This window comes from Lycium ferocissimum, chromosome 2 (genome assembly GCF_029784015.1).
Source record: "Lycium ferocissimum isolate CSIRO_LF1 chromosome 2, AGI_CSIRO_Lferr_CH_V1, whole genome shotgun sequence".
Classification (NCBI taxonomy): Eukaryota; Viridiplantae; Streptophyta; class Magnoliopsida; order Solanales; family Solanaceae; genus Lycium; species Lycium ferocissimum.
In genome coordinates, this window is record NC_081343.1 from 54407130 (window position 1) to 54431261 (window position 24132).

Here is a 24132-nt window from a genome sequence, read left to right on the forward strand (position 1 = left end):
TAAACTGTTCCTTTTTCAGGGGCTTCTTGCCACTATAAAAGAGCTGCTACCAGAAATGAAGCAGAGGCAATATACTAGACACATCCTTGCAAACTGGTCAAAAGATTGGGGAGGCCTTGAAAAAAGGCTGATTTTCTGGAGATGTGCTAGAAGCACATTTGAGGCAGATTTGAGGAGAAATTTGGACAAATTGGAGTTGCTTGGTGGTGAGAAGATTGTTGAGGATTTACTCTGCTACAAGGAACACACTTTTTGTAAGGATACTTTAATACTGAAATTAAGTGTCACGACCCAACCGGAGGGCCACGACGGGTACCCAGTGCTAACCCACCCGGGCACCTCTTATCATACTTTCACATATACATCTAGGTGAGCCACATAGCTAAATCATACTTTCCATCCATTATTCACACTAATTCCATTGGCAACAATTCATTTATATATCATCGACAACTATGCCCATAACAATGTACATAAACCGATGAGGCCAACAAAATGATATCCAAAATATAGGCCAAGGCCAAATACATCTAACCATATACACATGTCTACGAGCCTCTAAGGAGAGTATGTCATATCATATAGGCGGGAAAGGACCCCGCCATGCCCATAAATATGTACACAAAAGAATAAATACCAAAAGTTGTAGCTCCGAATGAAATGGAGCTCCGCTATGTAGTCCCTAAGTAATAAAGCTATGGATCGCCCTCGTCTCCCCGGCCACCGCGGCTTGACGCAGCGTCCACAAATAAAAGGACGTCAATACGAAGCATAATAGGTGTTTGTAAAAGACCTCATTACACCTATACTGAGTATGTAAAGCATGATCAACATCATTATAGAAGCATAATAGGCAACATAAGAAATAGCATAAGATGGGAGGTAGTCGAACCATAGTCATAAACACTTACTTGCTCTTCATAGGGACTTTCCATTTCTAATGCGTGATCGTGTACATACATCCATATCCGTATCTGCATTCATATCCGTACTCATTTACATTTCGTATCCATTTTCGTATTCCTAGCATATTCGTATTTATAACCATATTCATATCGTATATATATATCCATATCATGTACATAGCATACCCGACCATGAAGGCTCGGTATTTCACATACCCGGCCATGGCAAGGCTCGGTGAGTATACATACCGGCCCTACCAAGGCTCGGGGTTATCCGTACCGATCGATGGTGCGTGCGCAATACATACATACTATATATATATATATATATATATATATATATATTCTACCCGCCATATATAAGCTCGGGGTTTCATACTAGCCATACATAGACACATATACATAAAAGCTCATAAGCATCTTTAGCATCATTACTATCGTCGTTCATTACATCTATCCCTAGAGGATTCTCATCATAGAGAATTTAGTACAATCGTATCATATCGAGAATCGTGAGCTTAGTAGCTTTTAAAGATAGAATCATTTTGAGGACACATAGGCTTATAGAAGAATAGATATTTGGCCAAGGAAACATGCCTTATGAAAGAAGGGTTAGCCTTACATACCTTTCCGTTCAACTATTATATCACTTGCACGTTCTCCTTCAATGCTCACGTTTTCTACCTTTATTAGAGTTATACTATCGTTAGAAAATCGACAAAGCCTTAGCATACATGACTAAAGCTAGAGAAAATTGGACAACATCTCCTTTATGTATACGACTCCCTCCATATCAATATATCAACTCCCAAATATCGATAATAACATTCACAACATCATAACAATAGTCTTAACATGCACCTACATTATCCTTACTTCTCAATTCACTTCCAATCATCCATATCCATGGTCATAGCACACGATACATTCATTCATATACAATGTCTATCCCATGTTCTTAACATCATTTATAACATAACCATAATCGCAACATATCAAGAATCATGACTCAATCCAAACTATTACTCAAAAATGACACTATTCCCACATTCATGACCTATTTTCTATATCCTTCTACAATCCAAATGTTTCAACTTTTCAATACTTTAAACAACATGGATATACCATAAAACTTACCTTAAATGGTTTAGGAATAAGCCTTGGGTGGAAATACTTCACTTGAGCCAAAACCCTAGTTCACCTCCAATGAAATTTCTTGACTTGGATGATCTCTAATGAGTTTCTTACACTTGGTTTTCTTAGTTTGATGAAGTTGATCATAAACTTCTCTTGAGTTCTTATGGATGAAGAGTGGAGAGGTTTCTAGAGAGTTCTTGAAGTGTTGGGTGAAAAATGAAATGAAATAATGAACTTGGTCCCCTTTTTAATGACTTAAAAATCGATCCGTCGGAAAATATACGTACACTTATACGGTGAACTTATACGTCCGTATAAGTGACCGTGAAATCCCCTTCAACATCTCGCTTCGTGACCATTATACGGCACATTATACGATCCGTACAATTTTATACGGTTCGTATAAGTGACCGTATAATCCCATCGATGAGAGGGACCTTCCGTGATGATTACGGACCATTATACAGACCGTATAATCGTCCGTATAACCCATCTTTTCTCTGATCTTGTTCTCGTCACTTCATTTGATCTCTAATCCTTATGGAACCTTCTTGATACTTGTTTAAAACCTCATTAACAATCTAAGGGACGTTATCACTTTTCTCCAAGACACTATTAAATCATCATTAACTTGTTACTCGTAAATCTCTTCCGATACTTGACGTATACCTTGCCTTCCTTGACAGACTCTCTTCTCTTACCTCGAATGTCTTTGGAATCTTAATTAGGGTCATCAAATGCTATCTCTTACTTATTGAAATATCGAATACTTCGTGTCCTTCGTTAGTCTATTCACTGTGCATCAACGGGGAATTTTTCGAGGTGTAACATTAAGTGTGACATCATTGACAATAATATAGCTGAGAGCTTTAATGCTTGGATCTTAGCTGCAAGACACAAGACTATCATAACCATGCTAGAAGAGATTAGGGTGAAGGTAATGACTAGGATAGGTGTGATGAGGTCTTTTACAAACACTTGGGTGATAAGAATATCTCCAACAGCATTAAGGACATTAGAAGAAAACATGGGGAAGACAATGAACTGTAATATTGTGTTTAATGGTGAGCATGGGTTTGAGATTAGTGATGGTCCATACCAGCACACTGTTGATATTGTCAATGAGAAATATCGTTGTAGGTCATAGAAGCTCAAAGGAATACCATGTTCACATGCCATTTGTGCCATGTTGTACAAGAAGTATGAACATGTTGACTATGTCCATGACTACTACAGCAAGAAGAACTGGTTGAAAACATATTGTCACTACATTGACGATGACAAATATGGTAATGTGGCCTAGGTCGCCAATCCTACTATTGCACCACCAATCATAAAAAAAATGCCAGGCAGGCCCTCAAAAGCAAGAAGGAAAGAAGCTAGTGAAACAAAGAAATCTGAAAAAATGCCAAGAACAGGCATGCTGATGACTTGTAGCCAATGTGGAGGTAAAAACCACAATAAAAGAGCCTGTCAGAGGGTATGTCCATCCTACAATTTTCTTATCTTTGCACTGCACTATTGCATTTTTATAACTTTGCATTTTACTTGTAAAATGGAACATAAGCTGGTTTCTTTGCTTCTCAAACCTTCTTGCGTCTCAAATATTTGATGCTTCTCAAACCTTTGATGCCTCTCAAACCTTTGCTGCTTCTCAAACAACTGCTGCTTCAAACAATGATGGACCAAGTACTGTTGCCTCTCAACCTGGACAAGCTGTTGCACCAAGGGCTGCTTCAAACAATGCCACAAGGCCAAGGGGGAGACCAAGAAAAGCACCCGTGGTACCTGAAACTTCTCCAAGACCAAGGGGTAGGCCAAAAAAGGAAAAAAATGTGCCTAGTGCTCCTCCAAGACCAAGGGGAAGGCTAAGAAAAGAACCTGCAGTTGCTGCTAGTCCAAAGCCTAGATAAAGGCCAAGAAAGGTAACAAAGGTTGCTACTAGTCCTGCCCCTTCTGTTCTCAAAAGAGTTGATTCTGAGAGTCCCCCTATTTACCCAAATAAAAGATTAAAAACAGTTGGTATGGGAGTCTTTGTTCTTTGAAAGTGGTTATACATCCCTGAATGTAAGTTTAATATTTTCTTTACAATAGCATTGGTATGTGAAGTTGTGAAGTGACTAATTTTCAAATATATTTTGTTACATCCCGTATTCTCTTGCGTTGAGTTGCATCATAGGTTAGTCACATAAGCTCAAAGGACAGGATTATGTTTGAAGTTATAAGTGTTTATGTTATGTTCAACAAGTGATAAGTAAGTGCCGCGAAGGTTGGAGGTTAAACGAATAGGAAAAAAAATAAAAAAAAAAATAAAAAATAAGTTTTGCTAAGTTTGGGATGTTGAACAAGTTATACAGACTGTATGGAGTTTTGGACATATCCAAGTATGCAAATAAAGAGATCGATGTATAAAAGTTTTAGGTCTCGAAATAATTTCCGAGATGAACGATGGCACACAAAGTAAGTCGGTGAACGATCAAGCCCGGTGACTTGAACAACTATATAAAGGGTTTAACCCTCATTTTCAAACCAAGAATCAGCCCAAAAATATTTCCCAAAAATTCTAGAGAATTCTCCAACCTTCCCTCCATTAAATTTCAACGCGAGTTAAGTAAAAATCTTCGGATTCGGGTTCCGCGTATGGCGTATAGTTACGATTATAATATTGTGTTGCGGTGAATTTGTGGCTTGGGAGTAAGGCAAGTATTGGAGATATCGCGGTATTAGCGGAAGTAAGGTATGAATCTTTCTCTTTTGGTATCATTTAAGGCTTATTTACGGAGATAAATTTATGGAATAATTATGTAGCGAATTCGTTTATGGAGGAGTTGGAGAAAATATCATATGGTATATTTGATGGAATATTTTGGTAGTAATGAGGTTGTTGTTGTTTCTGTTGTTGTTATTGGTTGTTGATTGTTGGTATTGAGAATTCGGACTAGGCATATAAATAGGGGAGATGTTGCCCGATTTTCGGTAGAGTATAGAGTAGTTTGACTTGAAAGTTTAGTATAAGTATACTATGATGAGTGTAATGATAGTGTGAATCCTCTTAAATGTAGACTCGCGAATTCGGATGAATAAGTGTGGATAACTGGAGGTTGAACAGGTATGTTAAGGCTAGTCCCTTTCTTCTAAAGGCATGATTCCTTTCTTATGAATCCAATAGGTGTTTTTCAAATGTCCCATGATCCCTTTACGTGAATCCATAAATGTTTTCCAAGAATATTTTTATTCTCAAAAGCTAGAAATTCATGATTCATAGAGTTCATGATTCAAAGGCATGACTTCTTTCTTGATAACCCATAAATATATTTTCCAAAATTTTCGAGTCAAAGATTTATGATTCTATAAGCTTTTATGACAACAACAACGGACATGTTTTTACAATATGAATGACAATGTTAAAGATGAGAATGTTTCTATGATGATGATGATTTTAAATTCTAGAAATTCCAAAGCTTATGATGTTAATACTATTATGAGATTATTTCATGATTTTCTCGATTTTATTCATTGTTGTTGATCTCGCCTTATAATAATTGTTCCTTGGTGAGATAGAGCGATGATGATTATTCCATAATATAATCGGAGGCTACCGACCTTACGTCACTTCGATATAATTGTGGCTTTTGATTGGGCTCTCATGCATGCTTTATATATATGTATGTATTTTCTCACACCGCGCAATGCTATAGTCGGCCGGGCATGGCACGTAGATGTGCACACTTGCGGTGGGCATGTTATGATATTGCCCGGACGCGGGAGGCCGGACTCGGGCTAATGATGATAACAGGAGCCTTAATGGCGGGCATAATACTATATATATGACACCGAGCCTTAATGGCCGGGCATAGTACTATGTATATGTATAGAAATATTTTTTTTTAAAGGCTAAGCATGCATGACATCCGCCTTATGAGGCATCCAGATGTACATGTTATCTCTTTTATTCCATGTTACCTTCCATATCTATATTATGTTGTTATTCATGCCTTACATACTCGACATTATTCGTACGACGTCCCTTCTTGTGACATTGCGTTTCGTGCCACGCAGTGTATACGGATGAGTAGATGATATTAGTAGAAGATGTTCACTGGATTGGCGAGCTCCGTTTTCCTTCGAGTCTTTTGTATAGTATCTATGTTATGGTATCTTGATTTATGTTAGAGACTTTGCGACGAGTCACGTATATAACATGTCGGTCTTGTAAGCGGCTCGTAAGCCGATGTATCATTATGCATTATGTTACAAATTTCATATGATTCTGATTTTATTTGATTTGAGAAAGGCAAAAGCATGTTTTTTTTTAAAAGCTTACATTATGCACTCATTTCATGATTTAAGAGTCCAGTAAGATTATGAGTATCACGAGAATCAGCGGGTTTGCTCGGCCCTAAGTGAGGGTCGGGTGCCCATCATGCCCTATCAAAAGTTGGGGTGTGACATATTTATTGCAGCATGGCATGCCTACTAGCAGAGTCTTTGAATTTTGGTGGTAAACATCAAGCCAGCCAACCTATAAGATCTGCTGAAGTCACAGGAGACATTGGTCACAAGGTTAGGCAAGAGATGAGGTACAAAGGCAAACCATGCTACTCAAGAAGCATGCTTGATGAGATTATAAGGGACAAACTCAACAAGGCCACTAGCAGCAAAGGAAAGGAGCCATGGAAGTGATGACCATTATTTGGATGACTAGAATTAAGTTGTTTTTGGATATTAAACACTTTGTATTATTTGGATTACTTGAATTAGGTTGTTTGAAAGACTTGAATTAATGTTTTCTGCTCAATTAAGTGTTAGAATGGCTTATGAATCATACTTGTTAGTGTCCATTGTTTGTGCTCAATTAGCTGTGGTACTGCATACTGCATTTTGGTAAACATATTTGAGCAGTGTTTGGATGACTTATTAATCATACTTGTTAGTTCCATTTGTGCAGTGTGTCACTTGATCAGTAATTTATGATTTGGGCAGTGTGTACATTGAGCAGTGAAGTTAAATGTGCAGTGTGTGTACATATAAATGTGGGCAGATTTCTGTGCCAGCTTGAATTCATGTACATTGACTTAAATGAATTCAATCAGCCTTCATTGGACAATTCAATTCAATGTAATTGAATTCAGGTACATTGACCGGTAGTTAGGAAGAATAATGGGAATTGTAACCGTTCAATATCATCAGCCTATAAAAAGGCTATTAACCTGTCCATTTCAATTCATCCCTACAACATTCTTCCTCAATCAAATTTCAAATTTCATAGCAAAATGCCTCTTGGTGAAGATGAACTGGTTTACTCCGAGAAGAAACTAACCAAATCATATGTTGACAACGATGACTTTGTAAGTGTTATTTTTCAAACTTATTTCAATTGACGTGTTTCATTATTCATAATGCCTCATGTATTTTGTGCAGATCCTACCTTCTGACATACAGGATTTTCTTCCAAACACAAATAAACAAGTTGTTGTTTTCTATGAGGAGCGTGAATACAATATGATGTATAAGGTTGGCTTGCATACCCGCCTCTGCCAAGGGTGGAAGGATTTCATTGATGCAAAGCTTCTAAGGGAGGGACATGTCTTATGCTTTAATGGTTGTAAACATAATGAGAAAGTAACCTTCTTTGTTAATATCAAGATGGAGGTTATTGAAATAGATTAGGTCTCTCCCTATTATGTAAAGTTTATGAATGAGCAATGAAATCTATATCTATGAACTTTATCTTTATCTATGCTTTTTGTTCTCAAATTGAATGAAGACAAATTTTTGATTGAACATCCATGACAAGAAACTCCTTCAACTTACATACATAAAGTGAATAACAATCACTTAAACATCCTTCAACATACAAACATGTAATCCTACTATGGCAATCGACATTGGTAATGCTTGTTCAAGACCACCCAATAAATCAAATAACAACACCAAAGAACATACACAAAAACAAAAACTTGTTAATAGTAAAGCATCTACCCTTCTTCTCTTCTTCAAGCTTCATCACTTTCATCTCTTCTTCAAGCTTTGACACTTTCATCTCTTCTTCAAGGTTTGACACTTTCATCTCTTCATTTGTAATGACATTCTCATTACCGATGGCCATTTCACTATTGTCATTACCAATATCTCCATCAATGCACGAAGACTCTCCTTCTTCCATTTCCTTTGTTAAACCAACTTCTTCCGCCATTTCTTCTTCAATTCCTTCGCTTGCTTTCTTCCATTTTCTTAATCAATTTGTGAATAACAAACTTAGACCTTTCATCAATAGGATCATCCCTCCATTCAAAGAACTTACATTTCTTAGCCTACAAAAAAAATTCAACTCACGTTAGGCACACTATAATGTGTGGCAAAAATAAGACACGAAACATAAAAATATATATATATATATATATATATATATATATATATATATAAATTCGTACCCCATAGAATGGGCATGTCCAAAAATCCTCTTCGGGATTATTACGAGACCAAGAAACGTATTTTTAATAATACTGCATGGCCGGCATCGCACTTGACGCTTCATCTTTGGATCGTCATTTTCGTACAAAGATTGTTCAACTCCGATTTGAACTCTTTCCTTAAGAACTCTAGAAAATAAAATTAAGTGAAATTACAAGAAATCATTGAAATATAACATATAAATAAAAGATGAGAATAATAATTTAGAGAAAATATAATACTTACCACTACAATCCATCGCACAAATTTCAACTTTTTTTTTCTTCAAGCTATGGCAACAATGGAGTCAATTTTTGAAAATGAAGAAAGAGAGAGAGAGAGAGAAGGAAGAGAAAATAAGGGGGGGGGGGGGGGGGGTTACGTTATTTTTTATCCACGTGGCCAAAAATAACACGTCAAATCCCCCTCACGCGCTGCTTGGTCGTGTAGTCACGCACAGTGCCACATCAACACTTAAAGGTCACTAAAATACTGAAAAAATAAGACTGGGGGGTAATAGGTCGCCCGCAAAGGTTGGGTGCATCATATTTAATCTGAGTATACGTTGAGGGGGCATTTAACTATTTTCTCAATTATACAACAATGATATATTTTCTATACATATACTTTAGGGATACATATTCTATACGATAATGATACACTTTCTATACATATGATACATTTTATATATACAGTATTAATACAATAGTGATACATATACAATAGTAATACAATTTTTATACATATGCTGAAATTAGTTGAAAAATGGCTAGAAAATGAAATAAGTTTGAAAAAGAATAAAAAATAACTTTTAAGATTCTTGAGCCGACCGAATGTCAATAGTTTCACCCGGACGACTATTCGTGTCTTTTCCCTTCAAAATACTATGGGCCTAAGGTGGGAAATGATAAGGAAAACATTTTGGGCCTAGATTCTAGATCCTAAATATAATGTTTCGTCTCTCGGCAATTGAAATTAGGGCAATTTGCACGATTGTCCTTATTCGGGGATGGTCTTTAATTTTTGCCCTTCGCATAAAACTCCTGAATTCCGGGTTCGAACTCTCGCTCAGTCAAATTTTTAAAAAAAAATCGCAATACAGAGTTTCAAACTTTACTTTAAGGCAAAGTTTGCCTCAAACTCTACCCATGCATAAGGCAAACTCTACTTAAGGCAGAGTTTTGCCTTAAGGGGTAGAGTTTGCCTTAAGGCATAAGACAAAATTTTACCTTAAGGCATAAGACAAAATTTTACCTTAAGGTAGAGGTTTGTATTAAGGCAATTTCTTTTTTCACTCAACTGAAATTTTGCAAAACTCTATATTACGGCCTAATTTTTGCCCGAATAGACCTATTTTCGCTACGAAATTCCGTCTTGCTATTTTTTTTAACTGAGTCGAAGTTCGAACCCCAAATCTCATGATATTAGGCGAAGGGAAACATTAAGGACCAGCAATTTGAGGGATAAAAATTAATGACTAGTGCCTTTGAAGGTCAATCCGCGCAAAAAATGAGAGTCAGATCACCAACTTCAGTGTAAATCAAAACATAATGTTCTGTATACCTCGCTCACAGAATCGGATCCCAAAACTAAATCTAAAATGATACGTAGTGTCTCATTATTGTAAGACCAAAATTAATCCCATCATGGTCCCCACTCTACATTTTCCTTATTCTTTATAACCAAAAGAAAAGAATAGGATAGGACAATACATAATTTAGAAAAAAGAGACACTTGGATAGCAATCCACAACCTACTCAACCTCCTTGGTCCCACTTTGTTTGTTTAATCTTCATCCTTATCCACATCCACATCCACTCCCCATTTTTTTTTGTCCAATCCTTTTTGTTCTTCACCCCCTAAAAGTTACTGAAACACAGTAATCCTGATATTGCACACAAAGAAGTATGTTCCGCAAAAAGATAACAGTAATAACTCAGATTAATGTAATGAACTTTTGGTATGAATTTAATCATTAATGTTTATATAAAAAATTAAATATCTGAAACTAAACAAAACTGCGAATTACTATGTATCTAAAGGGGTAATGGGTAATCTCCTTTTTTACAGTAACATTTTTACACTAACTTATTATAATTGGATTATTGAGGGGAGAAATGATGGTGATGATGTTATGGCGGGGCCTCACCCCACGAAGGGAATTAGAAATGCTCCATTAAAACTTATGGTAATCTTTGTTTTTACCCTTCTTATTCTAAAAGCAAATATGTTCATTTGCAAAATGAAAAAAGAAGAAGCTCCAATTCATTATTTTAAAATTAAACAAAATATTAGAAAGTCTCTTATGTGTTGTCGTTTGATATCCAAAAATTAAACTTTAAAGTTCAACCCCAGCTTTCTGTGAATATTTTCCTTCCCTGGCTTGGATTTATACCTAGTAAATAGATAAACGAATTAGAAACCCATGTAAAATAGCAATGATCACAAGATTGTAGGATTTTAAACTTGTAACATATGGTCAGCTATCTTTTTGTGTAAATTTTTTGTAGCCCACAAAAATACATTGGTAACTATATATGGCACTTTCCAGAAACAAAAAAACTGTGGGCACTTTCCTTGATTGTAGATTAGTCAGTCAGAGACACAAAATTCGCCACGGACAGAAATAATGTCAATTACATTAGAATATTTTGATATACCTACCTTCCAATTTAATATTTGTAGTAGTACAATCTCTGAAATTATCCATACACTAGGCGTTATCTAGTGGTTAAATTCGAAAAAATTGTTACTCCTGTTTCAATATATGTTACCGTTCCATATTTTGAGAGTGCAGGAAATTTTAATTTAAAAAAATAAAATTTATATATTTAACAATTATGTAAAAGAATATATTATAAACTATAATTTATTTGACACTCAAAATTTAAAATAAATTGGAACAGATGCATAGATAATTTCTTCTCTATCTATTCTAGCCTTAACGAACAAAATAATTATACTGATGGAAGATCGTTTGTGACAGGAAATTACACTAAATATAATACAGATTAATTTTTTATTTTTTTTATGTATTTATGTATCTTAAATTTTCACAGTGTTTTTTCTTTCGCATTTTGAACTGGCTTTGGGAGGGGTGGAGCTATTTAAATGCGAGTGATAATCATGAAATCCCCTTTGAGATTTTAAAAAAATATAAAGAAAATTACACATACATTTATAAATATAATACAGATTAAAACTATTTTTTAATATATTTATACTATCTTAAATTTTCTTAACTTGTTCGTGTTCGCTGCTTAGTGAAAATTTTATTTTTGAACATCGTGATTTTTTTTTTAAACAAAAAAAGATAAAACTGTAGTTGAACTGTAGGCCCTAAAGATTTGAGTAGAAGATATTTTTGACTGCCAAAAAACTCTATATAATATACCAAGCAGCCATCTAACATTTACACTACAGACTAGAAAAGTCTAGTGTACCTAGAAGAGAAAAAAAGAAGAGGAATATAGGGAGAGGGTAAAAGAAGGAAGAGTAGTAAGGAGAGAAGATGGTGTTGATTGATAAACTTTGGGATGATGTTATGGCTGGTCCCAGCCCTGATAAAGGCCTAGGCAAACTCCGAAAGAGCCTGACTGTTCAAACTGGTACTCCTTATTCCCCAAAACTAATATACATATGTTAATCGATTCATTTGTTATGTTCCATGCATGATCAGGGATGGAGCTAGAGGGGCGTAATCTGATTCCATCCGATTAAAAAATCATTTTGTATATATAAAGTTAAATCTATACATGTATGATGAAAATGATATTTGTCCCTAAAAAATACTGTGTTCTAAGATCCTCATAAATATATGCAAAGGAAAACTAAAACTAGTGTGTACACAAACACAGTTGAAGATCCGCTAACTAAAAATACTGAATTTCCTGATGTTGCTTTTTCCTATGGTTTTTGGGGGTAGGTGGGGAATCAGGAGAAGGATCTAGCAAGTACCAGAGGTCTCTGTCCATGCCTGCCAGTCCTGCGACTCCTGGTACGCCGGTGACGCCAACAAATACGTCCCCAACGGTACCTAAGGACAATGTATGGAGGAGTGTTTTCAACCCAGGAAGCAATCTTGCCTCCAGGAAAATGGGTGCTGCTGTCTTTGACAAACCCACTCACCCTAACTCTCCCTCTGTTTATGACTGGTACGTACGTTACACCATACACATCATCACATAACTGTGCTTATTAATTTGTTTAATTTTTTATTAATTTCTCAGAAGTATTTTGAATTTGTTTTCGGGGTTTCTTGATGATCGAAATTATTTTGATGATGTGTGATTTGATCTAAAGTTATTTTACACTATAGTATATATCGATTTTAACTTGATAGTGTAAGAAATTGTATACACCGTTAGTTTTAGAGCATCTAACTCATTCGTTTTTTAATGGCAGGCTGTACAGTGGGAACACCAGATCTAAGCATCACGAGAAGTGCTGAGAGCTTTTGGGTGGCAAAAGCAGTTTAAACCTGCATCTGCATGTATATAGTGTTTTTTCTCTACGAGGTTGCTTTGCTAATGAAAGCACGGATTACTGGAAGCTTATCTTTATTTGTCTTTATGGTTTTCTGTTGGGAATTAAGTATTAAAGTACTCCAATAGCATGTTGTAATTAGGTTTTCCGAGATGACTTATAAGCTTTAATGGCCATTAGTGGCTTTCCAGCTCCAAACGAAGTTGCTACTATTACTGTACTGTTGCTGGTAGACCAGTTGTTCTATGTTTGTTTACTATTCCTAATATTAAATATCTGAAATAAATATTGTGACGTTTTTGTTTTGTTGCCATTTGGTCAAGTGTGATTATCGCTTTGCAAGTTCATGTTTATCTGGTTTCAATTAAAAATTAATTCAATGAAACTTGGCAGCAGCTGATCGTCCACTCTAGGTAGTGGTAAGATATGTGGGCCTGTCTTGAATGTCACCTGAGATGACGTGTTGCAAAATAAGAGATTGAATCAAGTAAATGTCAAGGCTGTAGTTGTGTTGAAAAATAATGGAGATTGCATTGTCAAACAATTGAAGGCTCGAGATATTTTCTTCACTCAACCGGGGAAAACAATAAACAATTTTGTTGAGGTCCATCATTCCACGAAAAACCACTCCCATCTACCTTTCCCCTTTTAACTTATTCACAGCGGGAAAAGAAATCTAAGAGAATTTCCTTTCCCTTCACCAAAGTTAAAAAAGGAAAAACTAGAAACCTGACTGATCTACAGCGACATCTATTCATCATCATCTCCTACGTGCACGAGATGGAAATCTTACATACCCCAAGATTATCCTAAAATGAGACGCCCATTTTTCAACAAACACCAATGCTTTACCAAGGGTAGATACCCAAACAAAAGTCGGTCTCAATAAGCATCTTCCTCCCAAAGCATGACACTATGAATAATCTTTTAGAAATAAATCGGCGACGTTTTTGCATTTGTAATGCCTTTAAGCAAGCAACAGAAGGTTAATAACATGCTAGTTGTAATTTGCAAAGGAAAGGTTCAGATCCTTTTCATGATTAGTCGTAGGTCTATTACCAAGAAAAGTCGTGATTGGTTAAATGTCACAGAAGCAAACCATTCTTTTCTTAAAAATTGATGCATCAGGCCAACGTCTTGGCTAGTTAACGCTATATTAATCACTTGGATCACACTACATGAAACAAGTCCATAAAAAGGTAAATAAACCATTACACGAGTGTGTTCATAACCACTTCAAGGTGAATAAACGCTGAGTCAAAATAGTTGAGGGGATTATCTTTCCTGAATAATGAACTACATGTGTATGATACCACTTACTAAACTACTTACTTTCTATATGGATTTACAGAGAACTCCAAACCCCAGTTGAAATTACACTTCTTGTCGAGTATTATATTCTGTATATAGCCAAAACTACATGGTCACCTTCCCTTCATCATGATCTGTCCTATTCTTTGATTTTCGTCGGTATGCCAAGATCTGAAAGACAGCAAGCTAGTTAGATACGGTCAAGATAAATCCAAGGAAAGATGAGTAATAATGGAAGAATGTGGAAATCTTTCAGGACCAGTGTGCCTAAAGGAGAGCTCAACATAATGCAGCAATTCAAGTATCAAATAATAAGATTGTCGACATGTTTCTGGAATAGTGCATGTTATCTTAAAGAGAGCTCACCAAATTACGCTGGTTAAAACCACATGTATCTTGGATTTCCCCCAAAGTCTGATGCTCTTTCACCATATGGATTTCAATTTTAGAAGGATCTCCAACAATGGGTTTGGAAATGGTCATGATATCAGAACTTGAAGGGTTGTCAGTGGCGTTTATCTCTTTTATCAGCACTATGTCGATTTCACCAACCTCTATGGAAGTCTGCTGAGCTACATACTGCATATATACATTCAAATGAAGCATGCAGACATAAATTTATCTATTTCCAATTCAGGTTTATAAAGTGTGAAAAGGGTTTATGCCGGTAAGCTTACCTGGCTCAAATGTTTAACTTCCATAGTTGGCCGGCAGCAAAGGTAAGGTCGTTGCAAACTTGGTATATCCTCTTCGGACAAGGAAACAAGCATAAGTCTGACATCCAACTGAAAGGAAAAAGAATCCATTTAGATCCTCAATCATAGAAAGCAACAAGCAAATAGCAACAGCGAATATCAGATTATCACAAATGTTAAAAACTAATCGCAAAATGATACCCTTCAGCCTCAACCACAGATAGGAAGTAAAAGGAAAGCATCTAATCAGTACATAGGGTTGATTTGCTGTACCTGCCCTTCATTTTCATCCGAAGGACATAGATGATCAATTAGCTTTGAGACTCGGCTGTTCCTGAAGAACTTGCCAGTGCCTCCACCAAGACCCCCATGCCTGGTGTTACTTCGCATGCCACCTTTTCCCCAGGCAAGAATCTCTGAACAGCGAATAAGTCCATTACATGCGCCTAATGATTCTTGGTTTGTTTCTGCATCATTTTCGTCACTGGCTGCTGAAGCATGAGAAGGCCGTCCTACCCTCTTTTTGCACCGTTTTGGTTTGACTTCTACTGAGCGCTCATCAGCAGAGGAAGAATCCTTGCCAACATCATGATTACCATCTTCGTCCTCATCAGATATATGGTGTTCAGCACCCTGAAAGTTTCTTCTTCCCCTTAAATTCCGATAGCTTCCCTGAGATCTCCTTGCAAAAGCGGCTGCTGTAGCTCTGGCAGTCCGTTTCCTTCCCAGTGCTTCGGATTGTCGCCGTATTGTCTGTGCAATTGAAGCTTGTATCTGTTCAAAGAGTAAGAAAACTATGAATTGGTGAGAAAGGAAAAGGAAATTCGAGTAGGCACGTGATTTGGATGCCCACAGGCATTTAGAGGTGATTGGGGCCAGATCAATGAGTTCTAAAGATAAAAACTACCTAATTATCCACATCAGAATAACCTGAAGTCCCCTCGAGGAGAGGATTAACTTCACCCATATCTAACTTTGCTATAGATATAACATCACTAATATATACTAAGAGAAATGTGCCATATATTTCCACACTTCCCATTGACATTGCACGTGGAATCAGCCGCACATCCATTACTAGGATGAACTGATAAAATTTTACAGGAACGAAAAATATCTGCTATTGAAAATAATCTGTATGGAATACATCTTTGCCATGGAACTTGGATTGGCTCACCAGCTTATTTCGAGTTTTCTCCTCTTCATGAAAAGCCAATTCCTGAGTGATACATAGAAGAGTAAGTCCATTTGTCTGAAACAGGTCAATGATAGACCTTTGCCATGAGACATTCAAGAGTGAAGCATAATGGTACCTCCTCTTCGTATTTATCAATATCTGGGTATAGAAGTGCAATTAGAGCATCATAGTTCGGATCATCTCTCAGAGAACGGCGACTAGCACAGTGGGTACGACAAGCAGGACACTCATTGCTCCTAAGATATAGTTGTCATACTGAACCGGATAAGCAAACACATGTTACTTCTCAAGTCTCAACTAATGAAAGATAAGTTTAGCAGGTACCCCATTCGCATAGACTTGTCAATGCATTCTCTGCAAAAGCGATGCAAGCACTCCATAACTGTTCTGGTCTTTCGTATAATGCCTGCCCGTTTCACAGTGGTAAACTGGTAAGCAACACTAGGAATACATTACAAAAACAGAGCTTTATCACTATGTTCTAAAAGAGATCCCTGTATATAGCTACAACCATAGTTAAATAGCTCCTCAAACAAGTTCATCAGGAATTAATGTAGATCTCCTTTTCTGAGTGAATATGTGTCAGTGCCAATTCTGTTTTCTCAGATAAGTGATACCTTTCCGTGATTGGAATTGTGTGCTCCTTAATCAACAGGAAAGAAACATGCACCGAATCCACATAGTAAATCTCAATGTCGGGAAAACCAAAATCTCAATCATAATTTGAACAATAGGAAATGTCGGCAACAAAACAATAATTCACCTATATCAGTTACTGACAGGAAAGAGAGGTCCCAATTAGCATAATTTCAAGCAGAGATCACAAAAAATGAAGCAGAGAAACTGCAAATTGGGTTACTACTTACTAGAGATTATTTAGAGAACATTTATTAGATAATACAGAGCTGGAAATGCTGTTTCATTAAGTACAAAAAAGGTAGCACGGATAATGCCTTGCTTCCCACCAAATCTCCATTTATTCATAATACCTATCAAAATCAGATACGGAACAGGGATTTTTTAACATAGAGAACCCCACATTCGCAGTCTCAATGATGCCATGTTTCTAATTTCACCAACTAACAAATATAGAAATTAACATGAAAAAATAATTTTAACAGTTGAACCTGATGTTTTCTTAGAATCTCAAATTGGGTTGGGAGGGGGAGGTGGGGGTCATTCATTAGTAATCCCGGTGCATACTGTCATAACATTGACACATAACTCTAGCTAAGAGGAGGTTTCACCTTCTCCTGCTCCCAATCTCTGCCATGCGCACAGGACAATGAAGGCAGCATAATGTGCATCATGACTTCCAAAAATCACATAAAGCTGACATGCATTTTGATGGTTCTTTGAAATGCAGTATTTAATAAGGTCACATCTTGCTATGACATACTCTCTTCAAGCATATCCAATTCCATAAAATAAAATAACAAAAACAATGAAGAAAGAGCAGAGACTCATACCTAAACATATAGGACACTGTACTTCTTTGCGAACTTCTGAAAGTCTCAGAGTGATAAATCTGCAAGAAAAGCAAAAGTAAACACAATAGGCAAAGTCCAGGATACCCCATATTTCAAGAAATTAATATTCAAAAAAATTCTCTCCATTTGGCACAGAAGTGGAGGTTCAACAGTTCAGAAAGAAGATGGAGTATGGTCCCAGCTTGCATATGATGGATTATATGGAGGGAGAGAAATTTAAGATGTTTTCAAGGCAAGAGCAACTCAATCCAGAAGATAAAACTAAGTTGTATTTTACAGTTCCATTTTTGGTGTAAACAGGAGCACATAGAAGATACTGAGTCTCTATTAGAAGTTCAAGAGTCTTTATAAGGCAGTAGATACTTTGGTAGTTTATTTCTTTTTGCTTCATACACTCTGTAAATATGGCCTACACAGCCTTTTGTGTTTTTAATATAAAGCTTGTTACCATCTCAAAGAAAAATATTCAAAAAATTTCCGCAATAAAATAGTTCAGTGTAAGATAAAATAAAACTATTAGCGATAAAGTTATTCTTTGGACATATGGAAAGGAAGGTAGTAGAAAAGAAGGCAAGGTCAGGTGCAGGTGCAAAAGACAATTTTAGTGTTAGTAATTAATTACTTAGATGTTCTGCAAACTATCATATATACTAATAATAACAGTAGAGTGCTAAACAATATACTACCAAAGAGGAAAGAAGAAAACCACAGTTTGCCTTATATGGATGCGCAACCAAATACAAGTAACATAGCCAAGAAGTCAAAGAACATACCATATCTTTAAATCTACAATATAAGAGTACTGGCAAAACCTTTGCAAAGTCAAAACGGAACTTTACTTATCAAAAAAATCCTCGGGATGAAAGGGAGGGCCTGATTGCGGATACTATATATCCTGATATATACGATTTAAAAGACAATGATGTCATGAAATTAGGATCAAGTAGACATCATATATATTTAAAAGTATTATAACCAGAAACAAACACCGGTTTAATTTGTAACACGAATAAAACATGATTAGGACTAGGTTTAGCCTGGATATCTGTATGCTAAGTTGCTCAGACTCTTCACTTTTGGTACCACACCTGTGTCGACACAACGTGGGTGGGGGTGAGATCCGTACCCGATTTGGTCAAACGGTTTTGGGTACTTTGACCAAAACTGATAGAGAAATTTGAGACGGACAATGATTTTTGAAATCAAAACAAAAGCTAGAGCTATTGCAATAGCCATGTTACACCTTTATCATTTGCAATGGCCATGTTACAGCAAAAAACAGTAAGGAGATGCATCTGTACTTAATAATAATTACAGATTCATACTTGCTCTCAAAAATTTGAGCATTCATTTCCTTCTAAATAGTCCACTATAATTTGGGCAGATTGTTATAACTCCATTTTTAGATATTTGAATTATTCTTAGCCGAATCCCAGCACCAATATCCAAAACTGAATCCGTAACCCCGAATCTTAAAATTTAGATCATGAAGGATCTATAATCTGCACCCGCGTCGGACACCCGCACCCAAGTCCGAGCAACTTAGTCTGTATGCATATGTAACTATTGTCAATTGAATGAAAACCTAGACTAACGAGTTGCCTCTTCCAACTAGCTTAGGCACATAGATCATCAATCTAGCAAGATGTGCCTACATTCATCACTATATCGATGATGTTCTTCTAATCCTAGATACTAAATGCGTAACAGTCAACCTATGGTATGGATCTAACAGATTAATATCTTCTATTTTAACATTAACCATACTTAAATGTATCAAATGGAAACAATTATCTGGACACATTCAAAGGCTTAATTCTTCTGTAGCGTAACAAGAAAGTACTTGAATTCGTAATCAAACCTTTCTATCTAAAGTACTTGAATTCGTAATCAAACCTTTCTATCTTTTCTCAGAGCATTTAATTTTTCCCAATCCTTTTTTGAGAAACTATTCTTATGCTTTTTAAAACTTCTTTACATTGAATGAAATATCTAATGTCTCCACTGAGGGCATGTTGTGTTAATAAACATGGAGCAAGACCATAACTGTACGAACTTTCCTGTTTCTATTAGAGTGCAGCTCCCACAGCACTTGAATGTTTCTATTAGCAGCTATTCTAGTATCTTAGATTGTTATTTGTTAGTAATAGAAACTTAATTACTCGCGCTTATTCAAGTCTAATGACAGTTTATATTATGGAGCACAGAAGACTATGTACACTTCCTTTTAAAGAAAAGACTGCCACATTCTTCTTCATTTGTTCTCCAAAAGCATGTATTTTACAGGTTAATGAGACCAGTTAGACACTTACTGATGTATAAAAGAACTCAAAGAAAAAGTCAAATTTAATTACCTCTCTAGGCTTCCCCTACTTTATATGAAATTATGCACTTTCAACTCTTAGCTGGTGTTAAGGAGTGCTCTTCTATGTTGCTCGGACTCTCCAAAAATGATGCCGCACCCGTGTCAGATCCTTCAAAAATGCACTACTTTTGGAGGATCCGACACGCACCCATGTCCATTTTTGAAGAGTCCGATTAACATAGGTGCTCTTTATTTATTTATTTTTTTCCTCTGGAAATTTTGTAATGTATTTGTCTGATCTGTTTTTCAAAAAGTATTATAGAAATTAAAAATAACCTTGAGGCACTTTTCTAAAGTTTCCTTTGGGAAGATACACGAGAGAAACAATCAACGTATTGATATTGGAAAACCAATGGATTCTTCCAATGTATCATTTCTGGGTCCAATGGAATTCATACGTATAGGAAGAAGCCCTTCCTTTTTATTTCCCAGGAAATGTACACGATAAGAAACAAAAATATAAGGAAAAATAAGGACATGATTTTCTGAAATTAAATAAAAATAAGTAACGTGAATAGATTTTCTCTAGAATAGCTAAAAGTACGCACATAACATAATTGTTAAGCAAGTGACTTTGAAAGATTAGCGAAAAGAAGCTTATTGGGAGAAATTAAAACTCCATTTTCAGGGTTCATTATTAAGTAACTATGGCGAGCTAGATACTCAAAATTTATTAAGTTTCAAGAACAAAACAACTTGGTCAAATTATAGAATCACAGCTATAACCAGGTTTCTGTTTTGGAGGAATAATTTTCATCTATGCTAAGCAATCCTAAAAAGGGATGTGTAGAAGAAGGTCTCTCGCTAACACTGAGCCCTTGGTTTTGCTCAAAGCAATGGAGTCAATTCCAGTTCTATCATGATATGGTTCCAGAACCAAGACGATGCTTACTATTTGGAGGTGCCTTCTGTCTATTTAACCATGAGGTCGATGACAAAGATGGTAGTAATAGCTTGGGTCCAGAGAAAAATGCCATTTCGGAGTCCAGTCAATAATCTGCTCATGGAAGAAGGAGTCTATATTTTCTGAGTTCATGTATAAGGAATCACAAAGTAAATTCTTTCAACAAATGTACGAATTAAGAAAGAGAGTAGATTAATCAAGAGACACGGAAGTGAATTTTGTGAAGGGCAGATTACGGATGGAAGTAGGACAACATGAATGGACAGTTCTAGATTATGGCAAATTGGATCTAAAAATTGAGTTCACGGGTTAGAAGAACCCAATGTTTCAAGAAATCTTATTACCAAAACAAGTGTGTGTGTGTTGGGGGGGGGGGCGGAAACTTGATTAATTTTGAGCTCATTGATTTCGTTGAGGCTTTGACATTCATGATCTTCATTGGTATGATACAACAACAAAACTTCCTAGTCTCATCGACTTAACCAAAACAATTGTCAAAGTAAATACACGAAACAGAACTTAAATTCATACAAGTTCATGACTGTAATAACTCAATCAGCACGATTCCCCATAATCATATCCAATCAAAGTTGGCCTTCCCTAACAAATTATAGATTCGACGCGCATCTGGACATGCCACATGCAAGCAAACAAACAGATGCATAAAATAGAGCTGATCAAAATTCAAATTTCCTGACCGGTCTTCCGTCATTTCAGACAAATCTTACTAATTACTCCCAAAAAATCAAAAAAGAAGAACAAATCAAACTACTGAAGCTCCTTATAGCAATGTTCATAATTAGAAGCAAAATACAAACTCAATTACAGAAAGAAAAAAAAAAACTAGTAGATCTCAAGCTATACACCATTTCTAACATTCCACACAGTCCCAAATCACATCATTCACTTCAAAACTACAACAGAAACACTCATACACACATCGCGTCGTACGTATATAAAAATGCATCATTCCATCTAAACACACATAAACCAATTCAAACAGAAAAAGATAAGTGCATTACTCATCTTTCTCCACGCCGCTCGAACAAGTAGTTCCATCCGAATCTGAAAGTCAAACACAGACCAAAACATCAAAAATAAAAAATAAAAAATAAAAAATCACGTTATGTTGAGTGAAACTCGAGTCACCGCTTTATATACACAAAATAAAATGTAAACATACAAATCTAAGACGTGTATGTACAACGAATCTCTATGTATAATACACGTACCGTCATCGGGTTGTTCCTCGTCGTGATTTTGATTATTATTAGTTTGTAAGGAATCATCGTCGTCTTTTTCGTCGTCAGGTGGAGGAGTAGGAGAAGTATCGTATGGACGTTTTTGAGCAGGCATTGACTATTCAAATATGAGGAGACGTGAGTGGTGAGGTTGTATGCGACGGTGGTGGCGTTGGTGTATGGTGGTCGAGACTGGGAAAGACAAGTGAACAAAAGAAAAATAGCTTCCTCCGCGCTGTTTATGTACTGTGTTTATGAAGGACATATGTACAAGTGTTTAGGCACGTGGTACACGATTCCATATTCGGCAATTTTGATTTACTCCCACAGTCTCAAATTATACGCAGTAATTTTAACAAATGGTTGTCTTAAACAGCATTAATTATGTTTTTGACATTTCACTTTTGCAGTTATTTGAAGTAAGGGTAAAAAAAATACACCTCAAGTATCACTATTTTTTTGAGTTTTCTAATTAAACTATCAGGTGTGAGAGTTTCTTACCTAAACTATCATCGATCAGTTTGCGAAACACACCTCAATTATCAATTGTGAGAGTTTTATACCTAAATTATTACCAACTACTTTGTAAAACACACCTCAAAATTAATAGTTGAGGTGTATTTTGTAAACTAGTTAGTGATAGTTCAGATAGGAAAAGTGAACAAGTAATAGTTGAGGTGTGCTTTACAAACTGGTTGATGATAGTTTAGGTAGCAAACTCTCGTACCTAATAGTTCAGGTAGGAAACTAAAAAAAAAAAAATAGATACTTGAGGTGTTTTTTTTAACCCTTAACCCCTACTGTTTTTGAAGACTATAAACACCTCATTTATGAACTGATGTTTATGATTGTCCAATACCCAATGAAGGATAAAATAGTTAAAAACCTCTCTTGATTAATGTTTCTCAAGGGGTGCATAACAGCCAGATAATTTGAGACGGAGGGAGGACAGTATTATCAAAGAGAAAGGTATGAGTGTTTAAGCAAGAGGTACAGGATTCTTTGTTCCGCAATTATTTGTTTGGGTCCAGTTTCCGCAGTTTCCTTCTTTTTTTTTTTGGTCAAAGTTTCCGCAATTTCCTTGGTACTCTGATGTTCACTATAAAGCGGAGAAGACAAGAAATTAAACCTGGAAACTTGGAATTGTTTATGATTGTTGATCCAAAGGCCTATTAGTATACAATTTGGATCTTTGGAATTTTAAAATTTACCTTTTAAAAGATCTTATTGATCCTCCATAAATAATCTAACACTACTATGTTGGTATAAACTTCAGGTCTCTTTAATAGTCAATCAAAACAAGATAAAAACAGTCCCTTATAGTATTTGAATCAAACTATATGATTTGGTGATACATCGAGTGCTAAAGGAAATTTAACAAAAGGACACTACATTGTCATAGTTTGTAATCAAGAACTGAAAATCTCCACTATCTTTTGTGCAAAATAACACATCATATCTAACAGAAATATAAATTGAATTTACTAATGTTTCATTTAGTTTTGTGCCTTGGAACCTTTATAGAAACTTACAGATGTCTTATCTGTACCCATAAAGGAATGCAACACTAATATTTACTCCCTCCATTTCAAAATAGTGGAGTAGTAGAAAAGAAAATGGCATTAGATTCTTACTAGATTCTGTATTTTGTATTTTGATATTTTTAATTTCAAAAAAAAATTATCCATTACATCATAAAATCAAATAAGATAGGTTTTGACTACAAATATTACGTCATAGTAGTTTACGCTAAAAGCAAACAAAAATTAACGGATAATTATTCAAATGTATTTTTTTTGTTCAAGACAATGCAACATTTCAAAACAAATATGATGAATTTGATTTGTTGATTTCTAATCTATTTATTTTGAGTTAATAGTTGAAATTACAATATTAATGAAACAGATACTAACTACCGTGTTTGTTTTGCTTTCAATAAATAAAGGTA

At 35.8% G+C, this 24132-nt stretch overlaps 2 protein-coding genes across 2 annotated transcripts; one reads left to right on the plus strand and one right to left on the minus strand.

Annotated features, from left to right (window-relative positions):
• Nucleotides 1-11906: 11906 nt before the first annotated feature.
• LOC132044996 (auxin-repressed 12.5 kDa protein-like) lies at nucleotides 11907-13293 on the plus strand. The gene is made up of 3 exons (XM_059435530.1): nucleotides 11907-12103; nucleotides 12421-12649; nucleotides 12900-13293. The coding sequence occupies exons 1-3, from the start codon at nucleotides 12007-12009 to the stop codon at nucleotides 12943-12945; spliced, it is 372 nt and encodes a 123-aa protein (XP_059291513.1). The 5' UTR covers nucleotides 11907-12006; the 3' UTR covers nucleotides 12946-13293.
• Nucleotides 13294-14155: 862 nt separating this feature from the next.
• Nucleotides 14156-22399, minus strand: LOC132044987 (putative E3 ubiquitin-protein ligase RING1a). Its single transcript, XM_059435521.1, has 10 exons — nucleotides 22176-22399; nucleotides 21966-22008; nucleotides 17654-17712; nucleotides 16509-16590; nucleotides 16300-16420; nucleotides 16164-16205; nucleotides 15260-15760; nucleotides 14969-15076; nucleotides 14658-14870; nucleotides 14156-14462 (listed from the first exon to the last, which is right to left on the minus strand). Exons 1-10 carry the CDS (start codon nucleotides 22297-22299, stop codon nucleotides 14397-14399), a joined length of 1359 nt encoding a protein of 452 aa, XP_059291504.1. The 5' UTR covers nucleotides 22300-22399; the 3' UTR covers nucleotides 14156-14396.
• Nucleotides 22400-24132: the final 1733 nt, after the last annotated feature.

Bases quoted from the DNA above. Each gene is read 5' to 3' on its own strand.
- LOC132044987 (XM_059435521.1), bottom strand. From the start codon at position 22,299: ATGCCTGCTCAAAAACGTCCATACGATACTTCTCCTACTCCTCCACCT. The intron at 16,591-17,653 runs GTATGAGTCTCT...TGAAACGGGCAG, and splicing joins ACAGTGTCCTATATGTTTAG to GCATTATACGAAAGACCAGA. The intron at 15,077-15,259 runs GTACAGCAAATC...TTTTCCTTTCAG, and splicing joins CGGATGAAAATGAAGGGCAG to TTGGATGTCAGACTTATGCT.
- LOC132044996 (XM_059435530.1), top strand. From the start codon at position 12,007: ATGGTGTTGATTGATAAACTTTGGGATGATGTTATGGCTGGTCCCAGC. The intron at 12,104-12,420 runs GTACTCCTTATT...TTTTGGGGGTAG, and splicing joins GAGCCTGACTGTTCAAACTG to GTGGGGAATCAGGAGAAGGA. The intron at 12,650-12,899 runs GTACGTACGTTA...TTTTAATGGCAG, and splicing joins TCTCCCTCTGTTTATGACTG to GCTGTACAGTGGGAACACCA.